General features: G+C 45.6%; 1 protein-coding gene across 1 annotated transcript in view; it reads left to right on the top strand.

Annotated features, from left to right (window-relative positions):
- The window catches only part of fras1 (Fraser extracellular matrix complex subunit 1), a 601,677-nt gene that overhangs the window by 382,358 nt on the left and 205,881 nt on the right, over positions 1-13,438 (top strand). Inside the window, exon 29 of the mRNA XM_038791813.1 lies at positions 6,005-6,325. Coding sequence (XP_038647741.1) covers positions 6,005-6,325 — 321 coding nt within the window. The remainder of the gene's footprint in view (positions 1-6,004; positions 6,326-13,438) is intronic.

Raw genomic sequence — 13,438 nt, 5'->3', positions numbered from 1 at the left:
ACTGTCTTTGACAAAGGACATGTATCCCTCGTTTGGGTCCCCGAATGTCTCAACCATTAGGAATTGAAAGGAAGGTTGTAATACTCCTATTGGCCAGCCTGGGTTATGAAAATGCAAGTCTAGCTCTTTGAATTTGTTCTGTGCAGCCCACAGGATGTCGCCAGTGGCTCTTCAGGGTAATGATGTGAGAGTTTCCCCATTACTGCCAGATCGCTCTTTTTGTTCAGGGGTCACAGGCAGACATAGCTTCAGCTGTTTTATGCTTTTGAGATATACTCATTGCTATCCTTATATATTTTATAAATGAAAATATACAGGATGAGGTCTTAGTGCATCATTTTGTTAAAATTTAGAGTACCCAATTATTTTTTTTCCAATTTAAGGGGCAACTTAGTGTGGCCAATCCACCTAACCTGCACATCTTTGGGTTGTGGGGGTGAAACCCACGCAGACATGGGGAGATTGTGCAAACTCCACCTGGGTCCTCAGCGCTGTATTCTCAGTGCTAACCACTGCACCACATGCCACCCAAGTACACCATGGTTGACATGTAAGAAATGTTCATGCATGCTTGCTGAATGGTTTGGGGAAGGCGGTAGAACTGCAAAAAGATTCAGAGTAGTAGAGTAGCCATTGTGGTCCTGCCCCTATTTTTAGTATTCATTGAATAATCTGTCAGTCTTTTAAAGTAGATTATTGCTGAATAATTAACAAGGTCAACAATTATCTTCCAGCTGACACAAGGTCTTTGTACTCTGTCGCATAGATTTACATATCACACTGATATGGAGATCTGTTTTGAGGCATTTATATGGAAGATAAACTTAATGATGCAAAGTATAATTAATAATTCATATAATCATACATTTGCTGTCTCCAGACTCATTAATGCCAAATAGAAAAAAAATTCTAATAATGAGAGCAACAATTGACAACTTAAGCTCCTTAGCAGCTATAAAGCCTGCGAAGGAGCGCAGCTTGAAGTACATCAGCTGAAGCACTAAAACACTCCAGCACCATGGAAACCCTGATACAGATCACCTCCCCTCCTGGCAATGTTGACCCATTTCCCACAGCACTTCCAACGATGTTCAATTCACTCCTTCCTAAATTCACCACTGAGAATGTTAAACACCCCACCGCACACCCTACTCCTGTCAATGTTCACACCATTTCCAGCACCCTGTTCACTCCAGTCCCAACAATTTTCACCCCATCCTGACAACATGTTCACCTCTTTCTCAACAGTGTTTAACCCCAATCCCAACACAATATTCACCTCTACTTTGTGGAAGTGTTCATCCCCCAATGATGTTCAGCCCCACCTCCCCTTACTTTTGGAAATACCTACACCCATTCCTCCGGTAATGTTCGGCCTTCCTCTCATGACTCACTTTCTGGATTTCTCGTTGGGAGAGAGGGCATTGTCGAGGAGTGTGCACAGAGGAGATTGTTGTTGTTCAGGGTGAGGGAGGTGGGAGGATGAGGAAGGGGGTGGGGAGAGAGGGGGCAATCATTATCAGGGGTGAAACGTTGAGTACTGTTGAGAGGTGGGGGGAAAGGGTTAGCATTGTTGGGTGAGGAAAGACGAAGGTACCATGGACAGAGGATGGTGGTGGGGGGATACGGTGAACACTTGGGGGAGGTTCAGGGGAAAGGGTGAACATTGTTGGGGGCTGACAGAGATGAGCAGTGTTGGTCAGTGAACAGAAGACATACCTTAAGGGGCATTTCTTCATTTCATCATAAGTGCGTGTGTGTGTGTGTTGGGGAGGGGGGAAGGTTGCTTTGCTGGAATTACCCTGCCATTTGACCTTCTGACTGTTCATTGCTGAACATTTGAAATCACAGTCAGGCATACCCTTTCCACCGTGACCAGAAGATCTGGGCCATTATGTTCAGACACCTTTGTCACATTGGCTCCTGTCTGAAATATCTTGAGATACAGCAGTAAAACATGCATTGTAGAAAAGTAAAAAGAGAAATAAAATCAGGGCAGAAAATAAAATAAAACATTTAAAGAGCTGTTAATGCTCTGAGTGAGTGCCATTGTTACTAGGTACTCCTCTTGGACCATTACATTTGAGAGGTCATTTACATATCTTCTGTACTGCCACTGAGAACACCTATACCAATACTGTTGGTTGTTTATTGTAACAACTTGCATTTGTATTGCGCCTTGTTCAGTGAAACTATCAGACTGGAAGGCCTTTTTATTTTTTCAAAGAGTGAAATTGCATCCATGCCCCTGTGAGCAGTTGGTGCTACCAGCACTTCTCTTGAGAATGTGCTTTCACTGCCTTACAGGTGATTGCCAACTTTTTGGAAGTCACTTTACCTGCCTTAGATTCACTCACCTTGATCTGAGCTTCCCTGCTTTCCTTCTCCCTGTGTAATGGGGGCAGTTTATGCAGCTTTGCCTTGAACCTCTGATGATTAGTCAAAGGATTAGAAACATAAACAAGAGCAGCAGTTGCCTCTTCTCAGGTACATGCTGCTCCATAGGACAGAATGGATGGACATTAAGATCTAAATCGAAGGAAGTGAGACCGCCAGCACAGAGGCAGAAGATCAGCTCTCTCGAAATGTGCGAGCATCAGTGTTTCGGGAAAGCTCTGAATTTCACAGCAGCTTTCTGCTGACATCTGCTGCTTCCGGGAACAAGACCACCTCCCAGAGTAGCATATGGGTACATGTGGCCAGGTATCAAGCTGTCCATTACTGAAGACCAACACCTACCCCTCCTGGGTTTCTGCCCCTTCCCAATGTTTATGTGCTCTCTTCTTCAAGGACAGAAAACAGAGAGTTGCGAGTGTGAGACATTGATTGCATAGTAAGGAGGGAAGGATAGCATTTGTGGAGGTTGACTGTGAGCCATGAGTTTGAGGAGGCAACAGGATGAGAGTGAGTGAGAGTGTTGGCTGTGTAAATAAGGATGTGAGGTGCCTGGGGAGAGAGAGGATTGAGTGGAACTGCAAGTTGTGATGGTCTTAAGAAGTGCTGTGCAAGGAAATGCTCGGAAAAACCGAATGTGAGGCTTTGCATCGGTAAGTACTATACCACACACCTTTCCCACCCTCCCAAGGTTCTGGATCCTCTTGAAACACTGGGCAAAATTTTCCTGTTGGGACATTGTGTTGACGCCGGAACTGATTTGCGTGCTGTTCACGTTCCCGTTGGGGTGCTAGTTCTGGAGCAATTCGGGACACGCTAATGGGCCAATACTCTGCTGGCGTGAATTCCGAGCAATTCCCGGCCCAGCAGACATTCTAACTGCTGGAGTGGAGTTAGTGCCAAAGAGCCTGGCAGCTAGAGCTGTTTTGATGGGCTTCACTTACCACACATTCATTGCAGCCACCAAGATCAAAGATTGCAGCTCAAAGAAGACCTGCTCCCCGGTTGGGAGTCCGAGGTGGAACCATAGTTCCATGCCAGTGAGGAGCAGAGGGAGACCCTCTTCCCCAGCCTGGACCCAGATTTGAGCCTTCCCTCCTGAGCAGCCCCTGGGTGATGGTGGCAGAGGCAGTCAGCACTGCCAGTCTCAGCAGGAGGAGACAGATGTGATCCTGAGGGGTGGTATTTGTAAATACTTGAGTTATTCACGCCCACGCGACATCTGCCTGAGAGGAGCAGAGCATCCCGGAAGGGCGGAGCATGCAATTTCCAACCCACTAATCAGATTTAAATGCATGTAAATGCCAGTGTTGCATGCTGCTGCCAACAAGGGACACAAACCTCATTATCACCACCAGCGAGGGACCAGAGTATGGCGCCCAAATGAACACTGGCGGCAGACCCATGCCTCCACTCTATCCCCATGACCCAGTAACCCCATCTAACCTTTTCGACATGCAGGGACAATTTAGCATAGCCAATTCACCTAACTTGCACATTTTTGGACTGTGGGAGGCAACCGGAGCACCTGGGGCAGGATTCTCCGACCCCCCGCTGGGTCGGAGAATCCCTTGGGGGGGGCGCGAATCCCGTCCCGCCGCTCCGACGCCAGTTTTCGGGCGGGGGTGGGGTTTATGCTGCGCCGGTCGGGGGCCGTTGGCAGCAGCACTCTCGGCAATTCTCCGGGCCCCGATGGGCCGAGTGGCCATCAGTTTCTGGCCAGTCCCCCCAGCGTGAAATGGACATGTTCCATCAGGGCTGGACCTGGCTTGTAGACCGGCTAGGTGAGTCCTCAGGGGCGGGGGGGACACAGGGGGGGATACGGCCCCCATGGTGGCCTGGCCCGCGATCAGGGCCCACTGATCTGCGGGCGGGCCTGTAGCGTGGGCGCACGTCTTCCTTCTGCGCCAGCCTTTGTCGGGCTCTGCCATGGCTGGCCGGTCTGCGCATGTGCCAACTCGCGCCAGCCCTTCGCCGCCAGTTGGTGCGGCGTCAACCCCTCGGCGCTGGCCTAGGTCCCGGAAGTACGGAGGACTCCGCAACTTCCGGTTGTTCCGGTGCCGGAGTGGTTCGCACCGTTCTTGGCGCCGGGTCATCCCACCAATTGCCGGAGAATCCTGCCCCTGGTGCCTGCAACTCATTGGAGTAGTCGAGGATCAAAGATCTCAAGAAAATGTAGCATGTGGGAAAGTCTGGTGGATGAGACAAGTCAGCCATTTAAATATGTAAAATGCTTCTTAGCTACTGTTTTAATCCCTGATTCTAAATTCAAGAGTGCGCACACTGGTTTCCTGGAGCTCCTCAGATTAAACAAGTTGAGAAACCAGCAGGAGCTGACAGGCTGAGCAACTGACAAGCAGGAGATCGGTTATATATAGAGATCTGACTCCTGCTTCCTTGCCTCTGTGAAAGGCTTTTGTTATAAAAGTGTGCTCTCACTGCTTTGGAAGAGATTTCCAAAATATCTGAGGTCATTTATACTACTACCAACCCCTTTAAATGCTGAGCTTGCATCACAGGCATCTGTGCTCCCCCTGCTGCACGCAGACATTGAGTGGCTTCTGTTTGTGCTGCAGTGGAAGCTGGGACATCAGCCATTGCATGTTGCATCACGTTGAGTCCACAAATGTACTATTGGAGTTGGAAAGGATGAGTTCCAAATGTTACACACAGACTCGTGCAAAGTTGGTGCTAAACTCCTCCATGCACCTTTATGCATTCCACTTATTGTGATTACTCAAGTGAGGTCATTATACTTTTTGCAGAACTGTATTCCGGTTCTTGGGGCTTGACTCCTAACATAGACTGTCATGGTGCCTTCTGAAAGATTGTCTGGGTGGTCTGCTGTCCCCATTTTCCTATAGACCTTCTTGACTAAGGCCTTTAGTATGCACTAAATGCTGCGCAGTATTGGAAATTTCCTGGAGCCTTTGCTCTCCCATGTTGTCCGATTATTATGTTATATCTTGAATGAATTCTACAACTACTTCCAGTACCAGCTCCCGCCACAGTACATCTGTGCTTTAATTGGTGCAGTTTGGCTTTAAATAGTGCAGACTATCTTTACCTGCTGCAGGCCTCCCACTATTTTGGGCTCAGACACACAGCCATTCAACAGCTATGGTTAGCAATGGCTGCACACTGGCCTTATTAATTAGCAGGCAGCACAAAGTCGGTGTGCTGCCTGCATCAAAAGCAACGGGTGCAAATTACGTTAATCCTGCAATATGTTCCCTGCACCCGTTTTCACAGGCCTATTGAATTTAGCACCCATTGTATTAACTGAAATTAAACATTTAATGATTGATATGTACATCATTTTAAGCCTCCAGGATTATAACTCTTATGGCCTGATGAGCAGGTTCATGAAGATTGATGAGATTCTTTGTTTAAAAGTAATGCAATAATTTGTCCATATTTATTTAAAGGAGTAATTCAGTGAAATGTTTCATGTATTTTGTAAAATGTTTTCGGTATCCAGTCAGGTAGTAATAAAAGCATTTAATTGACAACTTAAATTTGTTTTATGAATCTAACCAATAATTGCTTTCAAAAGAAGACATCAAACTGAGAGATAAGTGATTTTTAATTGCTGTCTGTCTTTTTCCAGGGTCCCTATGTGCTGACTAATAAAATCTTATTGCTCGGTAGAGGTGAATTAGGTGTCATTTCTAATCTGATACTGGACATTCAAGACGATGACAACCCCTCAGATGTGGTATTATCAGTTTTGGACCCTCCAAAACATGGCCGCCTCATTTTGCACCCAGCAGATGTAAGCGTACAGGATTTCCAATTGAAAGACCTCAAAAGGGGACAGTTACATTATGCTCATGATGGAACCAATAGCCTACATGACCAAGTGCTGCTGCAGATTAATGACGGCCATAACATCCTGAATATTCTCTTCCAGATCAAAATTACTCAGCAGGTATTGACCCAAACTACTTTCTGTAAGTCATGCTTAATAATTTTATACAACATTTGTTTGGGAGAGAGGTTAGTTTATTTTATTCATTAAGATTATTAGTATTTTGCCATTCCTTTTAGGTCACTAAGCAAGCCTCCAACAATGCAGGGGCATTGTGGGGCAGCACGGTAACATGGTGGTTAGCATAAATGCTTCACAGCTCCAGTGTCCCAGGTTCGGTTCCCGGCTGGGTCACTGTCTGTGCGGAGTCTGCACGTCCTCCCCGTGTGTGCGTGGGTTTCCTCCGGGTGCTCCGGTTTCCTCCCACAGTCCAAAGATGTGCGGGTTAGGTGGATTGGCCATGCTAAATTGCCCTTAGTGTCCTAAAAATATAAGGTTAATGCGGGGGGGTTACTGGTATAGGGTGGATACGTTGGCTTGAGTAGGGTGATCATTGCTCGGCACAACATCGAGGGCCGAAGGGCCTGTTCTGTGCTGTACTGTTCTATAATGCCTGGTGGGATGGGGCTCCCAATAGATTCACATTATAATAAAATCAAAGTATAGCAGATGATGGAAATTGGAAATAAAAATAGAAAATGCGGGATAAACTGAACAGGTCTGGCAGCATCTGTGGAGAGTGAAACACAGTCAATGTTTCAACCCTTTTCAACTCTGTAGAAGGTCTATATGGATTTAACCTTAACTCGGTTTCTCTCTCCAGAGATTCAGCCAGACGTGCTGAGTTTATCCAGCATTTTCTGTTTTTACTTTGGGTTCACAGTATGTTATCCTATCAGCCTAAAATAAGTTGGCACTTTCACCTCCAACAGAAATTGTGCCCTGTGTGTAATTGCTAGCTTAGGCTAAATTAGGATTTTCTTTTATTCTGTGGACCTGCATTCATAAAGGACCACATACGAGGCATTACATCACTGACTCGGTGGGCTTTTGTCCCACCCATTTGTATGAATGTTACAATTTTAATTTCATCCACAATGCCAAAAGCATTGTCTTCTCGTAAAATATATTCAGTATGCAAGCCTCTCTCCGTTGGGGCGGCATGGTGGCGCAGTGGTTAGCACCGCTGCCTCACAGCGCCAAGGACCTGGGTTTGGTGGAGTTTGCACATTCTCCCCTTCTCTGCGTGAGTCTCAATGTTAATGGTGACTATGGTTCCTGATTCCTTTTTGTCATTTGTTTATGTGAACATGCGGGCTAATGTTTGGGGTTTGGTGGGTGGGTGGGATCATTGTTATTGATATGGGGTTGACATATTTGTTAATGATTATTGTTGGTGGTTGTAAATTTGGGAGAAAATGTGAAAAAGGAGAATAAAAAATATTTTTTAAAAGGTAGGTGGATTGGCCATATCTTTTTATTAAAACAGTAAAAAATATATACACGGCCAAACGGTACAAACACTCATTTTGTATTGATTCTAAATTACCCCTTAACTGAAAAAACGAGAATTGGGTATTTCTAATTTAAAAAAGAAATCCTCTCCTCGTTGTTGGGATCACCTGATCCTATTAAGGGTAGCACTTGATGGCTGTCCTAGCTTTGTAGCCATTCATCTTCCTCGCTCCCCGGCACGCCTCCCAAGATCTGATTAGTTATAGTAACTCTCATTGGCTCATATTATTTCTGCTCCAGTCCCGCTGACTGCCTCAGGTGAGGAGATAGAAACCATTGCAGTCCTTTGACGTAACATAATATTTTCTGGTGTGTCACGATCCACGCTGATGGGATCTGCAAGGGTATCCCAACTTTGGAGGTCCAGCTTGTGGGGGTGTATAGTTTTGGAATGGTGTGAGGAGTCCAGTGAAGAATAAGCAGCCCAGTCGTTGCCCAACAATTATTAAACACTATTTATTAAATTAAAGAAAAACAAATACACACAAAAATGAGGACAATACCCTAAGACCTAAGTATATGAATCACTAAACACACACACACTTACGTAGAACGTGCCCCTGGTCTGGGAAACATCTTTTCCTGGTCCAGCGAAGATATTTAAACTGCTTTTACGAAGCAGGACCTTGGCTCCAAGACTTAGATGCTCCTGGCCATCAGGTTTCAAATTTGCCTGTCTAGCTGTTAGGGGTAAACTGCTTCTCTGCTTCTGAGGGTGCTGACAACTATGTATCACTTGTCTAGACACTTGCATCTTGTTACTTTTAAAATCGCACCGCATTATGCCTCTTGAATGCTGGCGACTGCAGTCGCTCAGCAGATTTCTATCTGTTGTTGGCAGACCCATGCCACCTGTTGCTCGGCAGATCGCACCATATCTTGCCTTGTTACATTCATGTTACTCTGCAAATTTCTACCTGTTGCCGGCTAGACCTGTTGCTGGGCAGATCCATGTCAGATGATGGTGCCTGAATTCACATGTGCCTGAATTTTCGGGGCTTATGAAAGTGATGTTGGAGCCACAATTCCTGAAAGTCCACCCCCAAACTATGCACCTGCCATTTCCACCAGGGATGAGTTACACACGTAAAAGTGCAGCTGCCTTCAAAAAGATTCAATGGGCGTGATTCAGCCACACAGGTGCACTGGCATTGTCACTGTGGCAGTACCAAGGTGCCTGAATAATACTTCCATGGTGTCAGAGGCACTGTCAGAGTGTCAGGCTGGCAGTCCAAGTGTGCCCAGGTTCCACATTGCCTCTAACGGGGTCGGCCAAGTGGGGCCTTGCCCATTGGAGGGGGTGTGAGCGGGTCGTCCAGGGGCCTTGAGAAGGTTTGGGGGTGAAGGAGGCAGGGTCTAGTAAGTGGGGAGGGGCCTGAAGGGGGGCTGGTGCGTGTAGAGATTGCCACTGCAGTTCAAAATGACATCCCAATCTGTGTCCCCTCAGCTTGGAGAAACTCCCCGACATCCAAAAAAACAGCTGCTGAATATGCAGGGCGGGGTAGGGGAGCGGTGAGTTTCAACGCTGCAGCCGCTGAGAAACACCACTCTGAAAAGCAGACCTTTTTCCGCTGAATCGCAACGAATGTTTGTTATTGGGATTTCAAACACAACTCATGGATTTGAGACAGCTGAGGAAAAAGTCTAAAGCTGCTGCAGTTATTTGAAGAGGTTAAGCACCAATTTGGAGAAGTCAGATAGCTTGGGATGGTTAAGAGTAGACATGAACGTGCATAAAAAATGGATAAGCTTTGCGGAACTTGTCGAGATAAATTCTGGGGAAAAAAGATCTAGCCTGTAGTTGAAGAAAATTTCTGCTGTCTATCTCTCTGCTGACACAAGGATCAGTGCTGTTTGACTGCTTTCACAACTTATCATTATTGTAGTGGAAGTCCTATAAAGTTTGATTGACATCTCTAATTGGTTTTTAAAGAGATTTGTTGTCTGAGTTGGAGCAATGAATGCAAATATATGTTTTCATGGGGGGGATTAAATACTTGAAATGTATGCTTTCATAAAGGATTAGATACTTGAAGGAAATGTTTGATTTTATATGGGATCAAATACTTGTATGGATTTGAATGTTATGTGTGAGAGTTTTTTAAAATAACGTGAAGTCTGGAGGCAGGCCCAACTCCAGTTAGCACTACCGTACCCCACTGCCTAAATCCAAAGTTTCAGGTCGCTTTCTCCAGAGCCAGGTTTGCGGAGTTGGTATTTTCCCGTTTTCAGCAAAGATTGAGCTCCTACTGTAATATACTGTATTCGGAAGTTGTGTAACAGGTCTTAACTGCAATGGGGAATCATTGTAGCACCTGGTGTACCATAACATAGCTGACAGTGGAAAATCATTGTGACACCTATTGTAACATAATGTAACTTGGGATGGAAAATCTTTATGGCACCTGGTATAAACATAACTTGGCTGTCAATCGTTGTGGTACCTAGTTTTGAAAACGTTTTTCATTTATTTCCATTGGGCCTATCGCAATCGTCAATTCATTAGAATATGTAACTTTCTACATTTTAAATTCTCAACGTTTGATGCCAGCAATGCTTTTGCATATCTTAAATTGACTTTTAGTTTGGGTATAACAAATTGGGAGGATTTAGTAGTTTAGTTTTGATTCTCCTGGGCACTCGTGCCTCTTAATGTTGGTAAGACTCTATCTCCCCACTCTTTAAATAAAATACTGATTCCAGTATCTCCTTCAATGCTGCAAGTATCCCAAATGTCAGACCAGCCCTTTCTTCCCACTAATGCTCCTTGATTCTGGAATCCCACACTTAGATTTTCTGGATCCCGGACGCCATATTCCAGTGTTTCCAGGCTTGGTGAGGTCTCTCCTGAGTACTATTGGATTCTGAATGATTATTCCCAATATTACGTGATTCTATGATTTCCCCACTTAGTGCTCACACATCTTCGGATGACCGTTAACCATATCATGATATCCTACCACTGTATATATATTTTTTTCATTCCAAGAACCTCTGCCCTCCACTTCGGATACCAGCTAATCCCCACACTTGGGGATTGGCCCCATGCCCTTCCAGCCCAACACTGACAGACCTTGGTTCCTCCCAAGGTGCTCTATGACCTTTGGATCACCTGTTCCATGGTGCTACCATGTGTCAGAAATCTCTTCTCGGTTGGTCCAGTTCCCCAATGCTTCCAAGACCTTTTTATTGTTCTCAATTCCTATGATACCATTACCTACTCAAGGCTGCCAGATCTCCAAACCTCACAGAACACGGCTATACCACCTGACCTTATATGTTCCCCGACACCCTTGCACACTACCTGACACCCTAGGCTCTCCAAACTGCAATAGACCATATAAACCCCTCAGTACTTCATATCTTGTCACCACCTACCTGCCACCAATGCGATGGGGCCTGTTATCTCCCAATAATGCTTTCAAAGCCCGATGCTTACACTTTCCCTCACACCTGTAATTCTGAGGTCACTCCTCACTCCTGTCAAACCTATACACATCCCAGAGACAATTTCTGGATTCTCTCCTTCCAATTTTCATTCTGCATCAGGCCTTACCTCTAGAGTCCATAAAGGGTGGATTTTTCTAGGTTGTCCCTCAAAGGTTCGGCGAAAGTGCCAGAGAAACCTCAGGAAATACCCTTGGAAATTAACTGCCAGTTTTTAGTTTTAGCCATTCATCGCGAGATGTTGAATCATGTCACTTTTTTGAAGTAGAAAGTCACAAGAAGTTCCTACCTTTGAAAGTATCAGTGAGTCAATCATATCAGAACACATGACGGTTGCAGACAAACTATTTTACAGAAGATGCCTTGAGGCAATGCGTATTATTTTGGCAACAGGCCAGACAGCTAAAAGTTAGCCTTGATTCATTGATTTTATTTAAAACCAACCACAAGACATTCCAGCAGCTTTGAGTGTTTGGTAGATGTTCAATAGTTGATGACTACTATTACAATAAAGGTGAATCTGTTTTTATCTGAAGAGGTGCCTAGAAATTGTCCAAGAGAAATCTTCTACAAATTAATTTATGTTTATCCAAATTTCAACTTTAATCATGCCCTGCGCTGCATATAGAGGCACCAAACTGTGCTTTGTACTTACATTTTTTAAATTCAAATGTATGAAATTACTTATTCACCTATTGCATTTCAGACTATTTCCATATTTTGTGAACTGCTTATTGCTGTGCGTTCATTCGCTGAAAAAGATTTTATTTCAGGCTAAGTTTCACAGTTCCCACCTATATGAACGGGCGGGGAACAGAGAGACGTAGATCCTTGGAAAATAGGCGACAGGTTTAGATAAAGGATCTGGATTGGCGCAGGCTGGGAGGGCAGAAGGGCCTGTTCCTGTGCTGTAATTTTCTTTGTTCTTTGTTCTATTGAGAGGCCTAGTGTGCCACATGTAGCTTGTTGAATATTCAGGCATCCTCTTAGCATTCACCCTGTCAAGGAGTATGTTTCAATAAGATCACCTCTCATTCTTCTGAACTAGTGTTTAAAATATTTCGGCCCAACCTGCTCAATTTTCCCTCGTAAGACAACTCTTTCATACCATAAAAGAGCCTGGCGAATCTTCTCTGAACTGTTGTGGTAGAAGGTTTTAGGTTAGACGGGCAGCATGGTCGGCGCAGGCCTGGAGAGCTGAAGGGCCTGTTTATGTGCTGTACTTTTCGTTGTCCTTTGCTTCGAATGTAAATATATCCTTTCTTAAGTAAGGAAATCAAAACTACACAGTATTCCAGATGTTGCTCCAGCAATGCTTCTACAGCTGTAGCAAGACTTACTTTTATACTCCATCCCCCTTGCAATAAAGGCCACCATTCCATTTGCTTTCCTGATTACTTGTGGTACCTACATGTTTACTTTTTGTGATTCACGTACCAGGACACCCAGATTCCCGTGTACTGCAGCATTCTGTAGTCTCCCTCCATTTAACTAAGGTTTTGTTTTTCTACTCTTCCTACCAAATTCCCCATATTATGCTGCATCTGCCAAATTTTGTCCACTGATTTCACCTATCTATTACCCTTTGCAGATTCTTTGTATCCTCCTGACAATGTGGTTTCTACCTATCTTTGTATCTTTAATAGCTTTCTTGTATTGCCGTTTACCCACACCCCCTTTCCCGCCTCAATCCTACTACATTCTGTGTTCACCCCTGGAAAATAAATAACTGCACTTTCAATTTTTCAACTGTCCAGCCTTTGGCCGGGGCCATTCACTGGGCCATTTCTGCATCAGCACCCTCTACTCACCGTTTGATACCCTAGACTCCATTAAAAATATTATTCACTGTCACCCAGGCCAATGATCCCTGGTACAACGTTCATCTCTGTTTCCTTGGCTTGGATTCTCCTCTACCCGGCGGGGCGGGGGGTCCCGGCGGGATGGAGTGGCGTGAACCACTCCGGCGTCGGGCCGCCCCAAAGGTACGGATTTCTTCCACCTTTAGGGGCCAAGCCCTAACCTTGAGGGGCTAGGCCCGTGCCGGAGTGGTTGGCACCCTGCCGGCCGTCGGGAAAGGCCTTTGGCGCCACGCCAGCCGGGGCCGAAGGGACTTCGCCGGCCGGCGGAAGTCCACGCATGCGCCAGAGCGGCGACGTCATCCCCGCGCATGCGCAGGGGAGGGTGTCACTTCCGCGTCCGCCATTGTGAAGGCTATGGCCAACGTGGAAGGAAAATAGTGCCCCACGGCACAGGCCCGCCCGCCGATCG

Source organism: Scyliorhinus canicula, chromosome 3 (assembly GCF_902713615.1).
Source record: "Scyliorhinus canicula chromosome 3, sScyCan1.1, whole genome shotgun sequence".
NCBI classification, from domain to species: Eukaryota; Metazoa; Chordata; class Chondrichthyes; order Carcharhiniformes; family Scyliorhinidae; genus Scyliorhinus; species Scyliorhinus canicula.
The sequence above is the reverse complement of the archived record's forward strand: the minus strand, read 5'-3'. Positions and strand labels throughout refer to the sequence as shown.